Source organism: Rhinolophus hipposideros (genome assembly GCF_964194185.1).
Source record: "Rhinolophus hipposideros genome assembly, chromosome: 10".
In the NCBI taxonomy this organism is placed as follows: domain Eukaryota; kingdom Metazoa; phylum Chordata; class Mammalia; order Chiroptera; family Rhinolophidae; genus Rhinolophus; species Rhinolophus hipposideros.
The window spans coordinates 85,679,908-85,703,830 of NC_138056.1; the positions used below are offsets into that span (position 1 = coordinate 85,679,908).

Here is a 23,923-nt window from a genome sequence, read left to right on the forward strand (position 1 = left end):
GCACCACATCATCCTGAAGCTGTCCTCTGATTGATCAATGGAATAGACAACTTTTTGAAGACACATGTAAGGTATCAAGTTAGAGATGACACCCTGCAGTCTGAGGTACTATCCTTTACGATGTGGCATACATCTTAAATCAATGAGTATAATATGGTACTGTGTCCCCTTTAGGGAGAATACACGCATCCAGGAACTAAGAGTTGGAAGTAGAAGTATCCATACGTACCACTACTCTAAGTGAGCCATTTAGAAAATTTGTGCTTCCTGTCTCATTAACTTTAGACTCTCAGTTTCTAGAGGCCATAGTTTCCAGAGGTAGAATATTTATACCATGGTACATAGCATTGTCCTATTAAACTAAGCTACCTGTTGCCTACAAACAAAAAAAGATTCACCGTCTCAGCAGAATGAATCTTTCTTTGTTGTCAGGAGAAGTCAGGGCTTCAGAGAACCCTAGAACGCAAGGGTTCAGAGCCTGAAAAAGTCATGCCAACCAGGGGTTTAGCTTCCTCAAAGTGTCTTCCCTTAGGTCAGCAGAAGTGCTAGCTGAGGCTGGAGCAATCCAGAATGGGTGACAAAGAAGAGAGCTGATGACTATCAGGTGGGACCCTCAGAACAGATGCTATAATTTGTCATACGAACTTTCCTTTTCTAAGCTTCTCCAGGAAAAGAGCCTGTTTAAGAATGGAGTGAAATTTTCTGCTTTTCAACATAGTGTTGGAAGTCCTTGCCAGAGCCATCAGGCAAGAGAAAGAAATAAAAGGCATTCAAATTGGTTATGAAGAAGTTAAATTATCACTCTTTGCAGATGACATGATGCTATATATATAGAAAACCCTAAAGACTCCACTAAAAGCTATTAGAAATAATCAACGAATACAGTAAAGTTGCTGGCTACAAATCAACGTACAAAAGTCCATTGCATTCCTATATACTAACAATGAAATCTCAGAAAAAGAAATACAAAAAAACAATTCCTTTTGCAATTGCAGCAAAAAGAATAAAATACCTAGGAATAAACTTAACCAAGAATGTGAAGGATTTATATGCTGAAAACTATAAGACATTTTTGAAAGAAATTGAAGAAGACACAAAGAAATGGAAAGACATTCCGTGCTCATGGATTGGAAGAATCAACACAGTTAAAATGGCCATATTACCCAAACCAATATACAGATTTAATGCAATCCCCATCAAAATCCCAATGGCATTTTTTAAAGAAATAGAACAAAAAAATCATCAGATTTGTTCAGAACCACAACAGACCCCGAATAGCCAAAGCAATCTTAAGAAAAAAGAACAATACTGAAGGTATCGCACTCCCTGACTTTAGCTTGTACTACAGGACCACAATAATCAAAACAGCAAAGTACTGAAACAGACACATAGACCAATGGAATAGAATTGAGAACCCAGAAATAAAACCACATAAATATGGACAGATAATTTTTGACAAAGAAGCTAAAAACATACAATGGAGGAAAGACAGCCTCTTCAATAAATGGTGCTGGGAGAATTGGATAGCCACGTGCAAAAGAATGAAACTGGACAGCTATCTGTCACCATGTACCAAAATTAATTCAAAATGGATCAAAGACTTAAGCATAAGACCTGACACAATAAACTGCATAGAAGAAAACATAGGTACTAAACTTATGGACCTTGGGTTCAAAGATCATTTTATGAATTTGACTCCAAAGGCAAATGAAGTAAAAGCTAAAATAAAACAAATGGGACTATATGAAACTTAAAAGTTTCTGCACAGCAAAAGAAACCATCGACAAAATAAAGAGGCAACCGACTGAATGAGAGAAGATTTTTGCAAACAGTTCCTCCGATAAGGGTCTAATATCCAAAATATACAAGGAACTCATGCAACTCAACAACGAAAAAACAAACAACCCAATTGAAAAATGGGTAGACGACCTGAAGAGACATTTCTCCAAAGAGGACATACAACTGGCAAATAGACATATGAAAAAATGCTCAACATCACTAATCATCAGAGAAATGCAAATAAAAACCACAATGAGATTATCACCTCACCCCAGTCAGAATGGCTGTCATCAACAAGACAAATAGTAACAAGTGTTAGAGAGGCTGTGGAGAAAAAGGAACCCTCATACACTGTTGGTGGAAATGCAGACTGGTGCAGCCGCTATGGAAGGCAGTGTGGAGGTTCCTCAAGAAATTACGAATAGAATTACCATATGACCCAGCAATCCCTCTCCTGGGTATCTACCCAAAAAATCTGAAAACATTTATCCATAAAGACACGTGTGCTCCAATGTTCATTGCAGCTTTGTGGCCAAGACATGGAAACAACCAAAATGTCCTTCGATAGATGAATGGATAAAGAAGTTGTGGTATATATACACAATGGAATACTATTCGGCATTAAGGAAAAATGATATAGGAACATTTGTGACAACATGGATGGATCTTGAGAGTATAATGCTAAGCGAAATAAGTCAGACAGAAAAAGCAGAGAACCCTATGATTTCACTGATATGTGGTATATAAACCAAAAACAACAAAAGAACAAGACAAACAAATTAAAAACAAGAACTCATAGACACAGACAATAGTTTAGTGGTTACCAGAGGGTTAGGGGGGTAGGGGGTGAGAGATGAGGGTAAGGGGGATCAAATATATGGTGATGGAAGGAGAATTGACTCTGGGTGGTAAACACACAATGGGATTTATAAATGATGTAATACAGAATTGTACACCTGAAATCTATGTAATTTCACTAACAATTGTCACCCCAATAAATTAAAAAAATAATGGAGTGAAATTAACTATGTATTGTGCCAGGTGGATACTAGACTAATCAAGGGGATCACTTCGTATATTATATAAATGTCTAGCCACTATGCTGTACACCTGAAACTAATATAAAATAATATTGAATGTCAACTGTAATTGAAAAAAATTTTAAACGGTTGGGGGGAAAGAGAAAGGGAATAAGAGGTTCAAATTTCCAGGTATAAAATAAGTTAGGGGGATGTAATGTACAGGTTGGAGAATATAGTCAATAATATTGTGATAGCATGGTGTGGTGTCAGATGGTTACTGAACTTACCATGGTGATCAATTCTTTAGGTGTATACATGTTGAATAACTATGGTGTACACCTAAAACTAATATAATATTGTATGTTAGCAATATTTTAATAAAAATATTTTTTTAAAGAATGGGGTGAACCGGCCCCGGCTGGTGGCTAAGGCATTTGGAGCTCCATACTCCTAATGCCAAAGGCTGACGGTTCGATTCCCACGTGGGCCAGTGCCAGATGGCTCAGTTGGTTGGAGTGCAGGCTCTCAACCACAAGGTTGCCGGTTCAACCTCTTGACTCCCACAAGGGATGGTGGGCTGCACCCCCTGCAACTAAGATTGAACATGGCACCTTGAGCTGAGCTGCCGCTGAGCTCCCAGATGGCTCAGTTGGTTGGAGCATGGGCTCTCAACTACAAGGTTGCTGTTTGACTCCCACAAGAGATGGTGGCCTGCGCCCCCTTCTACAAACAATGGCAACTGGACCTGGAGCTGAGCTGTGCCCTCCACAACTAAGACTGAAAGGACAACAACTTGACTTGGAAAAAAGTCCTGGAAGTACACACTGTTCCCCAATAGAAATCCTGTTCCCCTTCCCCAATAAAAATTTAAAAAAAAATAATAAAAGAATGGAGTGAAATTATCACATAGCAATTAGAGCAGTACAAGGGGTAAAATGTGTGTGCTGTGTTCTCTCACCCACATTCCCCCTTGAGGACTACTCACTCCCACACCTACTAGGATTCTGTCACAGCTGAGCCTTTTTCCAGGTTTTGTCCTCAGTAAAGCAGCTGCCTCCCCCAAGTTCACACTCCCTCCCTGGGAACAGCTGACATCCAAGACTAGATGATCTTCCTTAATTCAGGACCATACTGAAGGGTAGTCCCAGCCTGAGAACACTCCATGGGAGTGGCTGAGGTCTCTGTTGCTACCTCATTGTAGTTCACCTTCTCCCTCTGCCCAATCCTGCTTCCTCTCCTTACAAGTGCTGTTCCAGCACTCCCTCAGGGAGCCACCTGCACACAAATCTTCATCTCAAAGTTTGTTTCCCAGAGAACCCAAATGATGACAGTGCATATTTAGAGATAAGAAAGTAACCACCAGAAGAAACGTTTACAAAGTTCAAAGTGGTTTTCTCAAGGGAGAGGAATAGGGCTGAGGCAAGGTTGGGCAGGGGACTGTTGTTCCATACAGAGGGTGCAAAAAAATGTATACTCGTTTTAAGAACGGAAAAAACTGTATTAAAATTGTAATAATACGTACCGATAACAAAATATGAATACAAGTCATGTTTGACTTCCACATTTACAAGAGGTGCTCAAAATGGTTCCCATCAGCATAATTTTAATATAGTCTTTTCCTTTCTTAAAATGTGTGTACATTTTTGGCACCCTCTTTATATACCTTTCTGTGATCTTTGTGCTTTTTAACATGTGCATGTATTACTTCCATAATTAATTTTTTCATTTAAAATGTTTAAGAAATTTTATACTGTCACTTCCATTTTAAATCTTTCAATTGCTTTCCATTGGCCTTACAATAATCCTTAAGAATCTTTAACAAGGCTTGTAAATTCCACCCCATCTGGCCCCTGCTAAGTTTCCTGTCCCATTTTTTTTTTTTTTAATTTTCTTTATTTGCCATTCCCCCTCACTCTCAGTTACCTGCCTTCCTGGACTTCCAGTTTCTTTTTTTTTTTTCCCCTAAACCATATGGTGCTATATTTGTGGCATAAAAACATTAGAATAAGTGTTATTTTTCTTTGGCGTATAAGAAATGAGACTCAGATAACCTACCCAAGATCAGATAGAAAGCTCGGTCTCCTGGACTTAGTCATTGCTCTTTTCAGCATTTTACATGGTTCTTTTTTTTTTTTTTTTTTGGTTCAGGACTATAATTTTATTTTATTTTATTTTTTATTGGTTTCAGGTGTACAAAACAATGTAATAGACATTTACACCCCTCACAAAGTGATAACCACCCTCCCCAATCTACTACCGCTCTGACATCGTATAGAGCTGTTACAGTTCCATTGACTATTCCCTATGCTGTACTCAATATCCTGTGACATATATATATACTGTGACATATATATGTATATCCTGTGACATATATATGTATATATGTATATACTTATATATACATATACGTATACATATACATATATACATATACATACACACACACACACACACACACACACACATATATATATATATATATATATATATATATATATATATATATATATATATATATATATAGTTTCTTGAATGAGCCTCTCTTCCTCATCTCTGAGCTCTAAACATGCTTCTCCCTCTGTCTGGTCTGTAATATTTTACTTGTCCTCCCCTCCACCTGGTTCACTCCTATTCATGCATCATATTTCAGTTTAGATGTCACCTTCTCAGGGAGACTTCCTCTACCCACTGGACTATGTTAGTCCCCCTTTTATCATTCCTGTACCAACTGTATTTCCTCTTTCTCAGCATCAATCTCCTGAAAAAATCTGTTTAATATCTACATTTCCTTCCATCCTTCACTGGGACTGTCTATCATGTTACTGTTGTATTACTAGCACCCTACATATACTACATATAGTAGACATTAAATATGTACTAAATAAATGAATTTTGTCAAAATACTTTCTAGGATTCCAACTCTGTTACAAATTAGGTAACTTTCCTGAGCCTCAGTTTGCTCATGTATAAAATGGAGATAAAAATAATACCTACCTTAAAGGGTTGTTGACGTGCGGGGCGGCCTGCGGGGTCTCAGCTCCTGCTCCCCACACAAGAACACAGGATATGGTGAGGCCAAAAATGAACACCCACGGAGCCATAGATAGAGGAGTCATACCACTGTTGTCTCACTGGAGGCTGGATTCACACGACGTGCAACCTGCTGTCCGCTTTTCTGCTATCCGACCGACCCCACTTGCTAGCTGCAATCTGCCTTGCTAACTGCAATCCGTGCTTGCTAGCTCAACCACCATCTTCTTGCTAGCCCCCATTTGCTGCTAGCATAGCCACAGCAGTTATACTAGTGGCCAATGGCTCACTGGTTACAGCTGATGGCCAACTACACAGCTGACGGCCATCTGATCACAGTTGATGGCCATTTACTACCCGAGTGCGCACCTTTCCACGTGAGGCCAAGAGCCTGGAAACTGCACTCCTGGCTCTGTCCCCACAGTTGTTTTGAGGATTAAATGAGATATGTTGGTAAAGCCCTTAACACAGTGCCTGGCACAGAGTAGGCGTCTGATTAATGTATGCTTAAAATTAAAGAAAGGCTGTATCAATTTACACTCATGTCAGCAGGCTTTGAGACTGTCACTCTTTACCCTTTCCAACATTGAATACTGTGTTTTTAAGTATTTTTATAAATATTACAGGCCAAAAAAAATGGCATCTCATGGTTTTAAACCAACATATATTTCCAAGCCAACAGCTTGTGTTAATAAGACAGCTGCACCTTCCTGCTCCATGCCTGGTACACTATAAAGAAAACAACTATTCGGTGCTCCTCTCTCTCCCTGCCACAGCTAGTTTGGGGGGAGAAGTATCTGAGAACAGAGTCCGCAAATATATGGTAATTGAAAGAGAACTGACTCTGGGTCTTGAACACACAATGTGATATATAGATGATGTATTATAGAATTGTACACTTGAAACCTACATAATTTTACTAACCATTGTCACCTCAGTAAATTTAATTTTAAAAAGAGAGAGAGAATGGAGCCCTGAATGTGGAGGTGCCTTGTGCAAAGCCTGGGCAGCTGAACTACAGGTATTTTTCATTGTACCTTCAGTTTCTGCCCATCTTCTTGTCTGTCATATGGGAAGATATGGGGCCCAACTCTCCCCAGCCAAACCAGGTGGTTGCCTCTGAATTAAACGTTTCCAAGTGACGTAGAAACCTGCAGGCCCAGAGGCCCCTCCACACTTCCTGTGTGGGGTTCAGAAACCCGCCTCCCCTCCAGCTTTAGGTGCCTGCTTCGGAAAATGGTGAGTCTGCCTCTTTCTAAGCCGCTTTTTTCATCCCAGCATTGGGAGCAATGGCCCCAGGGTTTTCATCTTCAGCAGGGATTTTGAAAAAGTCCTTTGGTTTCTTTTTCAGAAGTAATAAGCCAACTGGCCTCCGCCATCTTAGCTAGAATAAGTGTCCAGTGAGAAAAGGATGCAGTCAGGAAATCTCTGGAGAGTTCTGGGACTCTGCCTCTTATCAGGTGAGTAGGATGAAATGAAAAAGAGTGGTGTTTCTCCAAACCATGGGAAGGCTCACAGCCTAACCTGCTGCTGCCCAGTGGTACCAAAGGGCCTCATGTACTAGAAAGATGTAAGGAACTGTGTAATGTTAGCATAGGGAACTAGGGTTGGAGGCTAATGGAGAAGCGTGCCCCAGGCACCTGGGAGATCTTTCAGAAAACAGCCAAAGAAAAGCAGTTGGGATGATCATATCTACTAAAAACAAAGTTGTCTCTATGCCTTCAAGAATGAGTTTGTTCTGTTTTAAGGAACTACCCAGCCCTTAAGAACTAACACAAAAGAGATTAGAAAAGCTAAGTAAGCATAGCACCTTGTTGTGAGGAGAGTACATAGTTGAACCCCGACTCTGCACAGGGTATAGCAAGCTTTGTATCTGACATAATAAAACACTTTATAATTTCAGTCCTTTTCAGTTAATCAATAGCTTTCAATTAGTTTAGTTCTTTTTGAAGCAAAATGGAATATAAATTGATAACCAAGAGCATTTCCATATCTCATGTAAGATAAATAAGATTTCTTTTTAAGTTACCATTTATTGAGTTCCAGATACCATGTAAAAAAATTATTTACATGTGTTAACTAATTTAAATCTTACCTCCACCTTGGAAGGTAAACATCGCATCCCTATTTTATAGAAGAAGAAATTGATACTCAAAGAATTTAAATGCCTTGTTTAAAACCATACAGTAAATGCTAAACCTGATGTAGGAAATCAGAACTGTCTGTGTACAAGAACTGTGTGCTCTTAATGACTACACTACAGGGAGCAAAATGGCTCACGATGGTTTTACTTCAAAGACCTAAAAAATGCTATCACAGCTAGGGCTCCTATCTCAGAGCCACAGCCATGATGTCTGCACTTCCTGCTTCATCTTGGGTTTCTCAAGCTTGAATGCACATACAAATCACCTGGGGATCTTGTTAAACTGTAGCTTCTGCTACAGTAGGCCTGGATTAGAGATTGTGATTCTGCATTTTTAATAAGCTTTCAGACTTATTAGTTTGCTACTGGTCCAAGGAAAACATTTCCAGTGTCAAGGGGCAGGGTGTGCCTCCTGCAGAAAGTAAGCAGGCATTTTCTTAGAGGCCCTATAGTATAACTATGTTTTTCAGAGAGAGAGAGAGCGAGAGAACGAATATCAAAGACCCAAGCATCTCCAGCGATTTGGCCTCATGAGAATGTTCCTAGTCTGCTTTGGTATGGGGTGGGGGGAGATATGTGTCACCCAATGCAAAGGCTATGGGTAAAAGAGAGGTCCAGATATATAGAAAACTTTCAGACAAATCCAGGAAAACTGGTCGTTCCAATCCTAGTTATTGCTGAGTGAGGGGACCTGAAGGGCCCAGTGGAAATGTGATGAGGCTCTTCAATGCACAGCCTATAGCTCATGAGTAATCAGAGTTTCAAATATTTTCATCTCTGTCTCCAGCACAAAACAAATGGAAAAACTGAACCATCAGACAACAGGAGCCAGAGATGGAACAAAAATCTCAATGTTTGTGCGTAACCAAGGGCTTGTTTTTCTTCCACAGTCAGAGACCAATTTTCAAAATGGAGGCATGGCTGCAAAATTATTTTTCTATTTCTCTAGTCACTCGAAAAGCAGCCCCAACCATCTCTAACTTCTGTTTGTCAAATATTGTGTGTTCATGTTTAATGCTAGAAGCTTGTTTGCCCTGTTTCATCCCCAATTCATCCCCGGTTAATAATACTCAGCAGTATGTGTCAATCATCTGGGCTACAGGATTGACTGTGATCCAGCAGTGTTTGCAAAGGACTTTAGACGTTCCGAAATGGTCAAATCAGACCACAGCACATTTTCTGCTTAGAATTTCAGCACTCACAACATTTACTAACTCTCTTTTTCTTTTTTTTTTTTTTCTTTTTTTTTTTAAATTAATTTTATTGGGGTGACAATTGTTAGTAAATTTACATGGATTTCAGGTGTACAATTCTGTATTACATCGTCTATAAATCCCATTGTGTGTTCACCACCCAGAGTCAGTTCTCCTTCTATCACCATATATTTGATCCCCTTTACCCTCATCACCCACCCCCCACCCCCTTACCCTCTGGTAACCACTAAATTATTGTCTGTGTCTATGCTAACTCTCTTTTTCTTATTATTTAATTTCTAGTTGGTGCTTGGGGGCAAGAAGGTAAGATATGCTTTCTTTTCTTGTCATGAATTCAACCCAGCATTGTTTGTATTTATGAGGGGAGCTTTTGCTAGACCTCCCACCGAATTCCACAGAGACCAAGAAAAGGGTCTCTACTGTCTTCTCCTTTGCCTTTTCTTCCTAAGGCTAGAGATAGTTCTGGCTGTAACAAAGAAGAGGTAAACAACAGAGACTATAGGGAATAGTGAGTCATAACTATTCAAAAGAAAAAAAATTGAGCCTGCTAAACTAAGCTGAAAGTGCCAGCAGTTTTCATTTGCTTGCATTTCATATTTGACGTGAGATTTTGTAGAGGGTATGTGCTTTGAAGACATGAATGGGAATGCAGCAAATAAGCCTCTGATGCAGCATTTGAACGCACATTCAGAACCACATGTCCAAATACTCTGAGTGTGTGTGTGTGCATGTGTGTTCATGTGTGTACATGCCTATGGGTGCACCTGGCCAGGACTTAATTTCTCAATCATAGCAGTGCAGTTAAGAGGGTCCCAATATTGGAAGTCTTTCTATTCAATCAGCTCCTCCAAACTGAGTAAACCAACTTTGTATTTAAAAGTAACCAAGGGCTTGTTTTTCTTCCACAGTCATGCTGCCAGGCTCTATTCTGTTGCACTGCCTAATTTGTAGTATAGTTGGGATTTTTTTTTTTTAACCATGCAGCATGTTTAATGTTACATAATTGGCAAAAGCACTGATATGGTTCAGGATAAGTCACCTCTCCTGCCAGATATTGCCATTTAGAGTTAATTTTTGGTTATCATTTGATTGATCCCCAGTGTAGACCTGTTTTTTCTAGCTTTATCGAGATATAATTGACATATAACATGGTTAAGTTTAAGACATATATATACATACACCGAGGGTGCAAAAAAAGTGTATACAAGTGGACACTTTGGTCAACGTTGCTCAAGCAGTAGTTCGCCATAATCAGAAGTGTCTGGACGCTGATGGGAACCACTTTAAGCACCTCTTGTAATTGCAGAAGTCAAACGTGACTTGTATTCGTCTTTTGTTATCGGTACATATTGAGTAGTACAATTTTAATACAGTTTTCATTTCTTGATATGTGTATACATTTTTTTGGCACCCTCTGTATATGATTACTTAGAATCCATTTTTCTAAATGGCCATCAGTTGTTTAAGGACGTGCGGCTCAAAATTGCTTTTCATGTACAGCTATGGGAATTTGAAGATCCATTGTTTTTTAAAGGAAGGAAGAGTCCTAACTCATGGGAGCAGGATCTGATCTGAGTAGCTGATAGAAGTATTTCTAATGATTTTTTATCATTTCTTTTTCAGAGAATGAAGATACTGGTAAGAGGATTTTTGCTCTATACAAACTTTTTTCAAGTGTGGAACAAAATGGTCATAGAGGACAACCCCCACAGCAAACACTGAGAACCAGAACTAATAGAGGGAAAATACAGCATCTTTCAACAGAATATGTATGGGTTGTGCCTCTGTTTGGTTGTTGCTAATTGTCATGTCTAATTATAGCTAAGAGTGATAGTATCCCTGAGCATACATTCAGGGAAGAGAGTTGGAGCCACCACAAGTTTTTATGTAAATCATGAGTTTATTAAAGGCAGAAACAGTGTGTTATTTACCTGGCCCAGTGCCTGGCACAGAGCAGGTGTGTACTTTTGGAATGAAAAACTGATCATACACATGAACGCATCACTCCCTCCAAGAAGTTGGTCTTGTGTGAGACATAAATAATTGATAACATAATGTGATATGGGTAGATACAGAGTAAAATAAAACATAAAGAGTGAAGTGGTCAACTCTACAGAGAGTAGTTGGGAAAGGCTCCCCAGAGCAGGCGATTCTTGAGCTGAGTTTTAAAGGATGAGTTTGTATTTTAGGGAAGAAGATTTTAGGCAGAGGAGGTAAGGCTGTGTAGTATGAGGTTAAGAGTCCAACTCTGAAGTTAGACAGCCATATTTGAATCCTGCCTGGACTTCTTACTTGCTGATTTTCTTTGAATAATTTATTTAACTTCTCTGTGCCACAGCATCATCCTGTTTAAAATTGAAATCATAAAGATACTTAACTTGTAGTATTGTTATGAGAGTTGAATGAGTAACTCACTTAGAAGATTATCTGACGTGTAGAAGGCAGTAGGTAAATTTTAGCTATTATTATATAGGAAGCATGCAGACTAGATAATAAGCATTAAAGTTTGTTAGCATGTATGTTCTAGGTATTGCCCTGAATATTTTACCTGAATTTCCTCATCTAGTTCTACCATCCCTATTCTACAGATAAGAAAACCAAGGTTAGAAAATAAATAAATAGTCCAATCACAGAGATGAATATAAATGCAGATGCAGCTGATACTGAACCTCATTTTCTTAACCATTATGAAATACTCTCTCTAGATGTATGTATGTAACATCTATATGAGCATACATCCTATTTCTAAGCATAAACATCTAGGTCCTTGGATGAGCATGTGTAAGTCTAAGCTCTGCTACTAAATTTGTACCAATAAAAGTTGTAAACAATTTTCTTTACATTTCTTTTTCAAACAAACACACCAAGCAGAGTGAAATGTCTGTTTACTTTCAAATTACTGTATTTATGATTTCTAGTATATTTAACATTTCTAAAAAATATAAGTGCTGAAAAATTATTTCTAAGTCAAAATAATATCATCTGGGCTACAGGATTGACTGTGATCCAGCAGTGTTTGCAAAGGATTTTAGACGTTCCGAAATGGTCAGACAAGACCACAGCACTTTTTCTGCTTAGAATTTCAGCACTCACAACATTTACTAACTCTCTTTTTCTTATTATTTAATTTCTAGATGGTGCTCAGGGGCAAAAAGGTAAGATATGCTTTCTTTTCTTGTCATGAATTCAACCCAGCATTGTTTGTATTTATGAGGGGAGCTTTTGCTAGACCTCCCACCGAATTCCACAGAGACCAAGAAAAGGGTCTCTGCTGTCTTCTCCTTTGCCTTTTCTTCCTAAGGCTAGAGATAGTTCTGGCTGTAACAAAGAAGAGGTAAACAACAGAGACTATAGGGAATAGTGAGTCTTAACTATCCAAAAGGAAAAAAAATTGAGCCTGCTAACTTAAGTTAAAAGTGCCAGCAGTTTTCATTTGCTTGCATTTCGTATTTGACGTGAGATTTTGTAGAGGGTATGTGCTTTGAATACATGAATGGGAATGCAGCAAATAAGCCTCTGGAGCAGCATTAGAACGCACATTCAGAACCACATGCCAACTATCTGTTGTCGTTATACTCAATTCCCAATTATTAGCAAGACAGAATGACTTGTTTACATTCTGTGTGATCTCAGCCGGAGAGCTGCCTGACCAACTGGGTCAAAACTCAGTTCTGTTCTCCATTGCAGCAGGATCTAAGAAGGAAAGGAAGAAAGTAACTAACAGATTTTCTTGAGCATCTGCTGTGCTCTGTCCATTTTCACCTTCATCATCCATGTAATTCTCACAGATACCCTGTGAGACAGATGTTTTATCTCCATTTTCCAGATGAAGAAACTGAGGCTCAAAGAACTTAAATGACTTGCGCTTGGTCACAAAGCCTAAGGCAGATCTGGAATTCAAACACAGGGCTTCTGACTCAGTCCAGTGACCTTTCCCCAACAGCATACTGTTGCAAAACACTCCCAACAATGAGAGGGCTGTTTCTGAGCACCACCACTTCTTCTCTCTTGCAGCTGTCATCCCCAGGCTCAAACATTGCCTAGTGCTGCCCAGTGTCCCTGCCACAAGTCTTCCAGGAAATGAGGATACACCCCAGCCCCACATTTTTGGGGCAAAATTGCCTGCTATGGGGACTGTGGCTGGATCCCCAAGTGCTATTAATGGATTTCAGTTGTCCACTCCAAAAGTTCCTCCCTCTAACAAAAATAATTGAAAGTTGATTATACTCAGGGATATTTAAAACAAAGCCCTCTTTTATTGGAATAACTATTCACTTAAAATGTGTATTGTGCATCACATAATTTAAGGGCAATAACAGAAAAATGGTGCAGCATAAGAAGAAAGATGTTTGATCTTTATTATGAGAGATTCTGTTCGTTATAACAAAGAACTCCTGATTAATGAAAAATGGGTAAGCCCAGGAATCAGCGATTCAAAAATGTGAAGGTCTCTATCTCTGAGAAGACCCTTTCAAATCTGTCTGGAATATGATTCTTGCTAATGCAAGAAGATAAGCTTGAAGACTTCTAGGATTTTTTCAACTTTAGGATTGGAAACCTTTCTGAGCTGCAGTGGATGTAGATCAAGAAGCACATGCTGGTATATTCTCAGTTTGGTGTATCTGAGTTGTATCTATAACCTCACCTCATGGGTTAACCACACACTCGTATCTCCCCTTTAAGGCTGAGGACTCCCTAAAGGATGGGACCTCTGGGGATTCTTGGAGATTGTAGGTAAAAAAAATTTTACCTACAATTTAAATTTAACCAAGGTTATTTTCTTGACTTTCTTTCCTTTTTTCCATTTTCAAATGAATTTGCGTATATACTGAAAAGTAAATTTATCAGTCTTGTATGCATGCGGTATCTGAGGACGCAGGTCAGAGTGGGTGGAAGAGAAGAAATTGATTGAGAGAGATCAACCCCAAGAACTGAGATCCTCTGAACATTATGTTTCTAACTCCCATTTTAGAAACATTCCAAATAGGGACTTTTATAGGTTTTTCTTTACTTCTAGCCTCCCCTTCCCTAGTTCCCATGTCCATGCCTCGACTCTGAAGGCACCTTCAAAAGATTCTTTAGTCTCCTTTCATACCCTTTATCCAGCAGAATTCCCTTTTGACAAGAAAATATAAGACCTGCATGACAGAGGACTTTCTGCATTTGGTTGGTTCTTTTGTTACTAATTTGTGTTTTCTGAAATCTTATTGGTTTCATCTTCTAATTTTCCTTCTCTTCTCTCCCATTTCCAGCATATAAAATCTCAATCTCTGGAACCAGGGTATTGTTGACATGCCCTGAGGATTCTGGATCTGACACAATAAAATGGGATAAAAATTATCAAGAAATGACTAGTAGTCTTGAGGACCACCAATTATTATCACTGGATAATTTTTCAGAAGTGGATGACAGTGGTTATTATTCCTGCTACACAAGCAAGTCAAAGGAACATCGCAGTTTTCTCTACCTGAAAGCAAGAGGTAATATAAGTCTCCTACACAAGCACTACCAGATTCTTTAGGGGGGACCATTTCAAAGGGGCATTCTCAATTATTTCCCCTAACCCAACTCACAGTCCCCTGGAATCTTTGTGTTTCTCCTATACTCAGTACTGGGACTCTCTGGGGCCACACAGTATCAGTGTTTCCTGAAACATAGATTGAATACCAATACGGGAATGTCTGGGTAAGCTCAGTCAGCACTTGATCTAAAATAACTTCCCGAGCAACAGGATTGGGTCACTTGTATTATAGCATATCCAGAATGATGGCACACTGATATGAGTTCATCTCATGCTTTATCCAGAGATAAATTCTTCAGGAGGATTTGCAAAGGAGACTCAGAGCTACGATAATAAAATGTCATAAGCTAAGGCATAATAACAAACAATAATGATAACTAACATTTACTGAGTGCTTATTAAGTTTCAAGCACTATACCAAACACTTGGCCAGGGATTGTTTTCCTGTAATCCTCTCAACAACCATATGAGTTGAGTACTATTTTATTCCCACTTTATAGATGAGGGAACAGAGTCTTTGTGAGTTGAAAATACATTTCACAATTCTCACAGCTAGTGACTAATGGAGCCGGGACTTGAACCCAGATTGTCTGATGCCAGAGCTTCTACCCATAACAGCCATCCTTTCCTTGTTGTTATAAACATATTGAAAGGGAGAGCTCTGGCGTGGCCAGCACATGAGTATTGAAGGGAGAATCACCTTCATTTGTGTCTTCCTTTTTCGGTGATTGTTCCTCCTCTCCCCATGCCCCCACCCCCGCGAAGTATGTGAGAACTGCGTGGAGGTAGACCTGCCGGCTGTGGCCGCAATCATCATCGGCGACATCTGCATCACTCTGGGCTTGCTGCTGGGGGTGTATTACTGGAGCAAGAACAGAAAGGCCAAGGCCAAACCTGTGACCCGAGGAGCGGGTGCTGGCAGGCCCAGGGGTAAGCCCATCAAGTTGGGTTAAAGGAGATTCCCACCAAGGGGGATATCCAGCCTGGGCCAGGGTGGGCAGCAAGTCCATAGCTAGGTCAAGAAAGCTTGTATAGAATATTCACTATGTTGCCAAGATCGCAACAGAAGGTTTCACATCACAGGTCATTCTTCTCCTTCCCACCTTAAAAAAGTGCAAAAAAGTTTATTAACAGGATGCGCTTCCTCAAATGCCTGTCAGTATTCTGGAATAATCAGATTTCATCCCTAATCTGTGGGGAGAGAGACCTCTGGAAATTAGTTTCTGCCTTTTCTTTTCCCTTCTTCCATGAGAAAGGAAACAGTGGAAGACCTTTAAGCTGAGGAAAGTCACAAAATGATAAGAACAATGTGGGAGGTGTTAGTGATGGGATGAGAGAAAGAAAATAGAAAGCGGCTGCCATGGAAAAAGAGAGAAGTAGAGGAGAGAACAAAGGGGTTTGCCATCCTTGATCTGGGTCTCGTTGTCACAAGACTGGCATTCCTGCATGAAAACAAATCCTTCCCCGCTCTCTCCTCTGCAGGACAAAACAAAGAGAGGCCACCACCTGTTCCTAATCCAGACTATGAGGTAACAAGGGATAGAGTGGGGAGAAGGGGGTAGGTGGGACCATCCATCTGGCCTGCCCCTCACTCAGTGTCCAGAACAGCCCACCCTGTGACTACCTCTGCCTCCGTCATGGTAGAGCAAGGCTACCTCAAAGTCTGCATGGCTTCCACCACCAACGAGTGGTGATGGTGGGAGACAGTGACACTCCTCTTTCAGTCTTTTTTCTTTTTTTTTAATTCATTAGCTGGGACACGGCGATGGGAAATACCACATATGTAAATTCTAACATGATAAACTCAGGACTGATGTTCCACCAGAATGCATCAGGACAGTCATACCAGTTGTTGTATTATTAAAATACTGCATTGGTAAATAGCCCCAGGTTTCCTCCACCTCCAACACACAGTGCCAGAATTAACACTCTCCCCCACTGGACTGCCTCTTGATTTGGCAACTGAAGAGGTAATGTCTGGCATAGCAGAGAACCATCACGATTGTTCTGATGTGTTGCTGCGTGTATACAGCCAATTGTTAAATATTTTGAATATCACACTTGGACAAATTCAACAAATATTTATTGAGCACCAGCCAAGCATGTGGTGTTCACTCTCCCATGAGTGACTTCATTTAATTCTGACAAAAACCCTGAGAAGTGGGCCTTTAGATTTTCATTTTTGCGATGGGAAAGCTGAAACTCACGGAAGGAGGTGACCAGATCAAGTCTATTACCAGTCAAAGTCAAGTTAGAGTTTGAGCCTGCCTCCTGACTCCCAGTCCAAAGTTCTTTCCAATATACTAAACCTAGATCTTCAGAGACTATCCTTTTTTAGGAACCACTTCCTCCTATCCTGCTGACCACCCCCTCTCTATTCCACCCCCAGCCCATCCGGAAAGGCCAGCGGGACCTGTATTCTGGCCTGAATCAGAGAGGCATCTGACAGCTCCTGAGGACACCGCCTCCCATTGGCCCAGGCTTGGCTCTTCTCCAGGCACCCTGCTACTCCCTGTTCCCTGGGCAATTCTTGGACGCCACAGAATTGTTCCTCTGCCTTTTATGGAAATCACACTTGCAGCCTTGTCCCCAGTTCCCTCTTGCTGCCTTCTCTGCTGGTGACCAGTGCTAGGATATTGCTATTTCAATGTCCTTTGAAATATCATCGCTACTCACCCCCTCACACCTGGCCTGCATTCTTGTCAGGATATTTATTTCTGTTTTTCACCACCACCTCCAATTCCTTCCTTCCCTGGTAGATGTTAATTATCCCTTCAGTTACCTCCTTTTTCCTGTGTGTAAAGTGCCCCATCCCTATTTTATCTACATTTCTATTTTTCCAGCTCTCTCTTTGGCAACTTTCTGTGGGAATAGACTGGATAAATGTTAACAGAGGTCTTGGCCAAATCACAGAGCCTAGCCCAGAGCCAGCCCTTTGTTTGCTCTCCCGTCTCCACTGTTGGCCCCTGTATGATCATTTCCATCTCCAGGCTCCTTGTCAGCTGAGAGAGAAAAGAAATAAAGTGTATTTGGCTGAAAGAATTGTTGTCCCTCTTTTCTGGGATGCCTCGTTTCCTGAAACAACTCAGGTCCTCCCTACCTTTGACTAAATTCCCGGCCATGATCCTAAAGGCAAGTACAATCTATTTTCACAGTGCTGGAGCATTATCTGAAGCTCTCTTTGGAAAGCGCATCAGGGAATAGTGAGAGAGAGAGAGAGAGAGAGAGAGAGAGAGAGAGAGAGAGAGAGAGAGAGAGAGAGAGACACATATTACTCATTTGACTAACTTTTCTTAGAGAAAAACATCAAGGGTGGCAGAGACTGACAGAGTGGTCAGTTCAGAAAATGGGTGAGACAGAAGCAGAGACCTTAAAAGGCAGATGAAGGCAGCAGATGAGAAGAGTGGAGGAGTAAGGGCATGGGGGATGGGACACAGATTTCCACCAGCTGCCTTGAAGGAAGAGATGCAGAGCCAGTGCTGGAGGAAGTGGGGGAAGGAGGTGCTGTCAAGCAGGCACCACTCCCTCCACTCTGAGAGGTGTAGCCTGCAGCCACAATCAACTGCGGTTTAGCTGCCAGGATGTGGGCTGCGCACCACCGCTGAGTGAGGGTGAGAGAGCTGCAGCAGGGGCCACAGGCGAGTGCGGCAGGGCTTCTTAGTCTCCCAGGGCACACGCTCAGCTTGCAGAGAGAAGAGGCCAGAGAACTGAGGGTCTTTCTTAGTCCAACTCAGACCAGCGGGCTCTCTTCTGTCCCTCTCTTACTCAGAAACCTCCCTGCTGCCCACAGGGCTATTTATGTGTGTGTAACCAGGACTGAAAAAGCCATTTGTGGTTAGCAACCATCCGTATACTGTACACACTCAGCCTTGGGCTTATGGCTACAGTTTCTATTGGATGGCCCCTGTTGGCACACTGCTTCTTTCTCTCTAAGTACTCAACATTTATGCTCACAAGGAGTCTCTGTGATGTTGACCTTCACTAGCTGCTGATCAGCAGGCTGGCTCTGGGGATGGCAGTTTCGTCCCAGGTATATTGGATGGTGTCCAATCAAGGGTAGGTGTGGCTCAGCGTTAGCGTTTACTGTGCCCTAGAAATTGTGCTTAGAACTTCATGTGCATTATCTCATTTAATCCTATGACAACTCGACAGGGTAGATGATGTTGCCTTCGTTTTACAGATGAGAATAGGGGGCCACAGAGAGATTAACTCATTTGCCCACGGTGTACAGTTAGTGAGGAAAAGAGCTAGAATTAACAGCCAGAACTGTTCAACTCCACTGCTCTGAACAGTTACCCAGGGCCAACTGTGAGCGTAAAGAATGCTCTCCGGGCAGCCGGTTACCTCAGTTGGTTAGAGAGCAATGCTCATAACACCAGGGTTGCTGGTTCAATCCGCACATAGCCATTTGACTCCAAAGGCAATGGAAGTAAAAGCTAAAATAAGTCGCACCCTCCACAACTAGACTGAAACAACTACTAGACTTGGAGCTGATGGGTCCTGACAACACACACTTAAAATAAATAAAAGTTAAAAAAAAAACACTGTATATCTAAAAAAAAAAGAACACTCCATTTTCTTGACTCAAGAGCTCTCTGTTATAGGAGCATTTGTGACAACATGGATGGATCTTGAGAGTATAATGCTAAGTGAAATAAGTCAGACAGAAAAAGCAGAGAACCCTATGATTTCACTGATATGTGGTATATAAACCAAACAGAACAAGACAAACAAATGAGAAAGAAAAACTCATAGACACAGACAATAATTTAGTGGTTACCAGAGGGTAAGGCAGTGGGGGATGGGTGATGAGGGTAAAGGGGATCAAATATATGGTGATGGAGGGAGAGCTGACTCTGGGTGGTGAACACACAATGGGATTTATAGACGATGTAATACAGAATTGTACACCTGAAATCTATGTAAATTTACTAACAATTGTCACCTCAATAAATTAAATTAAAAAAAAAAAGCTCTCTGTATGTAATTGTTCAGGTGTTCCTTCAATGAGTGCTTTTCTTTTTTTTTCCAATTTATTGGGGTGACAATTGTTAGTAAAATTACATAGATTTCAGGTGTACGATTCCGTATTACATCATCTATAAATCCCATTGTGTGTTCACCACCCAGAGTCAGCTCTCCCTCCATCACCATATATTTGATCCCCCTTACCCTCATCTCCCACCCCTCAACCTCCTTACCCTCTGGTAACCACTAAACTATTGTCTGTGTCTATGAGTTCTTGTTTCTCATTTGTTTGTCTTGTTCTTTTGTTTATATACCACATGTCAGTGACATCATATGGTTCTCTGCTTTTTCTGTCTGACTTATTTCACTTAGCATTATACTCTCAAGATTCATCCATGTTGTCACAAATGTTCCTATATCATCTTTTCTTACCACCGAATAGTATTCCATTGTGCATATATACCACAACTTCTTTATCCATTCATCTATCGAAGGACATTTTGGTTGTTTCCATGTCTTGGCCACCGTAAACAAAGCTGCAATGAACATTGGAGCACACGTGTCTGTATGGATAAATGTTTTCAGATTTTTTGGGTAGATACCCAGGAGAGGGATTGCTGGGTCATATGGTAATTCTATTCGTACTTTTTTGAGGTACCTCTACACTGCCTTCCATAGCGGCTACACCTGTGTGCATTCCCACCAACAGTGTATGAGGGTTCCTTTTTCTCCACAGCCTCTCCAACACTTGTTACTATTTGTCTTGTTAATGACAGCCATTCTGACTGGAGTGAGTGATATCTCATTGTGGTTTTCATTTGCATTTCTCTGATGATTAGTGATGCTGAGCATTTTTTCATATGTCTATTTGCGAGTTGTATGTCCTCTTTGGAGAAATATCTCTTCAAGTCCTCTGCCCATTTTTCAATTGGGTTGTTTGTTTTTTTGATGTTGAGCTTCATGAGTTCCTTGTATATTTTGGATATTAGCCCTTTATCGATAGCACCGTTTGCAAAAACCTTCTCCCATTCAGTTGGTTGCCTCTTTATTTTGTCGATGGTTTCTTTTGCTGTGCAGAAGCTTTTAAGTTTCATATAGTCCCATTTGTTTATTTTGGCTTTTACTTCCATTACCTTTGGAGTCAAATTCATAAAATGCTCTTTGAACCCAAGGTCCATAAGTTTAGTACCTAAGTTTTCTTCTATGCAGTTTATTGTGTCAGGTCTTATGCTTAAGTCTTTGATCAATTTTGAATTAATTTTGGTACATGGTGACAGATAGCAGTCCAGTTTCATTCTTTTGCACGTGGCTATCCAATTCTGCCAGCACCATTTATTGTAGAGGCTGTCTTTCCTCCATTGTATGTTTTTAGCTTCTTTGTCAAAAATTATCTGTCCATATTTATGTGGTTTTATTTCTGGGTTCTATTCCATTGGTCTACGTGTCTGTTTTACTACCAATACCATGCTGTTTTGATTATTGTTGCCCTGTAGTACAAGCTAAAGTCAGGGAGTGTGATACCTCCAGTATTGTTCTTTTTTCTTGAGATTGCTTTGGCTATTCAGGGTCTTTTGTGGTTCCGAACAAATCTGATGATTTTTTGTTCTATTTCTTTAAAAAATGCCATTGGGATTTTGATGGGGATTGCATTAAATCTGTATATTGCTTTGGGTAATATGGCCATTTTAACTATGTTGATTCTTCCATTCCATGAGCATGGAATGTCTTTCCATTTCTTTGTGTCTTCTTCAATTTCTTTCAAAAATGTCTTATAGTTTAAAGCAGATAGGTCCTTCACATCCTTGGTTAAGTTTATTCCTAGGTATTTTATTTTTTTTGCTGCAATTGCAAAAGGAACTGTTTTTTGTATTTCTTTTTCTGAGATTTCATTGTTAGTATATAGGAATGCAATGGACTTCTGTGCATTGATTTTGTAGCCGGCAAATTTACTGTATTCATTGATTGTTTCTAATAGCTTTTAGTGGAGTCTTTAGGGTTTTCTATATATAACATCATGTTATCTGCAAAGAGTGATAATTTAACTTCTTCATTCCCAATTTGGATGCCTTTTATTTCTTTCTCTTGCCTGATTGCTCTGGCAAGGACTCCAACACTATGTTGAAAAGCAGAGGTGATAGGGGACAGCCCTGTCGTGTTCCTGAACGTAGAGCAAAGGGCTTCAGTTTTTCACCATTAATTATGAGATTAGCTGAGGGCTGGTCATATATGGTCTTTATTATGTGAAGGTATTTTCCTTCTATACCTATTTTATTAAGTGTTTTAATCAGAAATGGGTGTTGTATCTTGTCAAATGCTTTTTTTTTGCATCAGTTGATATAATCATATGATTTTTGTCCTTTATTTTGTTTATGTAATGTATCACATTGATGGATTTGTAGATGTTGAACCATCCTTGTGCCCCGGGGATGAACCCCACTTGGTCGTGATGAATAATCTTTTTACTGCATTGTTGCATTCGATTTGCTAGAATTTTGTTTAGGATTTTTGCATCTGTATGCATCAGAGATATTGGTCTGTAGTTTTCTGTTTTTGTGTTGTCCTTACCAGGTTTTGGTATCAGGGTAATGTTGGCCTCATAAAATGAGTTAGGGAGTACTGACTCTTCTTCAAGTTTTTGGAAGAGTTTGAGCAGGATTGGTATTAGATCCTCTTTGAAGGTTTGGTAGAATTCACTAGTGAAGCCACCTGGTCCCGAACTTTTGCTTTTGGGAAGGTTTTGGATGACTGATTCAATTTCGTTACTGGTTATCTGTCTGTTTAGATTTTCCAGTTCTTCATGGTTCAGCCTAGGAAGGCTATATGTTTCTAAGAACTTGTCCATTTCTTCTAGGTTATTGAATTTGGTGGCATGCAGTCCTTCATAGTATTCTTGGCTGATCCTTTGTATTTCTGTGATGTCCGTGATAACTTCCCCTTTTTCATTTCTGATTTTGTTAATTAGTGTCTTATCTCTTTTTATCTTAGTGAGTCTTGCCAAGGGTTTGTCAATTTTGTTAATCTTTTCAAAGAACCAGCTCTTTGTCACATTAATTTTTTTATTGTCTTTTGTTCTCTATTTCATTTAGTTCTGCTCTGATTTTTATTATTTCCTTTCTTCTGCTGACCTTGGGTTTCACTTGTTCTTCTTTTTCTAGTTCTTTAAGGTGTAACATGAGGTTATTTATTTGGGTTTTTTCTTGTTTCTTGAGATAGGCCTGTAATGATATAAATTTCCCTCTTAAAAGTGCTTTTGCTGTATCCCAAAAATTTTGGTAGGATGTATTTTCATTGTCATTTGTTTCTATGTATCTTTTGATCTCTCCTCTAATTTCTTCTTTGACCCAGTCGTTCTTTAAAAGCATGTTGTTTAATCTCCATGTATTTGTGTTTTTTTCTGCTTTCCTTTTGCAGTTGATATCCAATTTCAAAGCTTTGTGATCAGAGAATATACTTGATATGATTTCAATCTTCTTAAATTTGCTGAGGCTGATTATGTCCCAATATATGGTCTATCCTTGAGAATGTTCCATGTACAATCGAAAAGAATGTATACTCTGATGTTTTAGGATGAAGTGCTCTATATATGTCTATTATGTCCATTTCATCTAATGTGTCATTTAGGGCTGCTATTTCGTTATTTATTTTCTGTTTGGATGATCTATCCATAGCCGTCAATGATGTATTTAAGTCCCCTAGTATAATTGTGTTTTGGTCAATTTCTCCCTTTAGTTCTGTTAGCAGTTGCTTGGTATATTTCAGTGCTCCCTGATTGGGGGCATAAATATTGATGACTATTATGTCTTCTTGTTGTATAGTCCCCTTTACCATTATGAAATGTCCATCTTTGTCTCTTGTTATCTTTTTCACCCTGAAGTCTGTTTCATCTGATATCATTATGGCTACACCTGATTTTCTCTGGGTACCATTTGCTTGGAGTGTCAATTTCCACCCTTTCAATTTGAGTCTATGCTTGTCCTTGTAGCTGAGATGTGTCTCTTGTAGACAGCATATAGTTGGGTTTAGTTTTTTGATCCAATCTGCTACTCTGTGACTTTTTATTGGTGAGTTCAGTCCATTTACATTTAGGCTAATTATTGATACATGAGGATTTCCTGTCATTCTATCTTTAGTTTTCTGTTAAGGCTGTGTCTCCATTGTTTCTTTGCCTTTTTGTTGTTATTTATTATTTCTGTGTGGTGGTATTCTATGATGTTTCCCTCTGTTTATTCTTTTATTACAGGATATA

The 23,923-nt window shown here is 39.9% G+C and overlaps 1 protein-coding gene across 2 annotated transcripts in view; it reads left to right on the forward strand.

Annotated features, from left to right (window-relative positions):
- CD3E (CD3 epsilon subunit of T-cell receptor complex) overlaps positions 1-17,745 on the forward strand; it is a 53,656-nt gene extending 35,911 nt beyond the window's left edge. The window contains exons 1-7 of one of the 2 annotated variants that reach the window (XM_081063831.1): positions 6,969-7,070; positions 7,183-7,318; positions 12,323-12,343; positions 14,441-14,668; positions 15,475-15,639; positions 16,192-16,238; positions 17,099-17,745. In XM_081063831.1, coding sequence (XP_080919957.1) covers positions 7,306-7,318; positions 12,323-12,343; positions 14,441-14,668; positions 15,475-15,639; positions 16,192-16,238; positions 17,099-17,155 — 531 coding nt within the window. In that variant the 5' untranslated portion in view covers positions 6,969-7,070; positions 7,183-7,305 and the 3' untranslated portion in view covers positions 17,156-17,745. Of the gene's footprint in view, positions 1-6,968; positions 7,071-7,182; positions 7,319-12,322; positions 12,344-14,440; positions 14,669-15,474; positions 15,640-16,191; positions 16,239-17,098 lie in introns of those variants that run through there. The other variant, XM_081063830.1, reaches the window with a different exon arrangement.
- Positions 17,746-23,923: the final 6,178 nt, after the last annotated feature.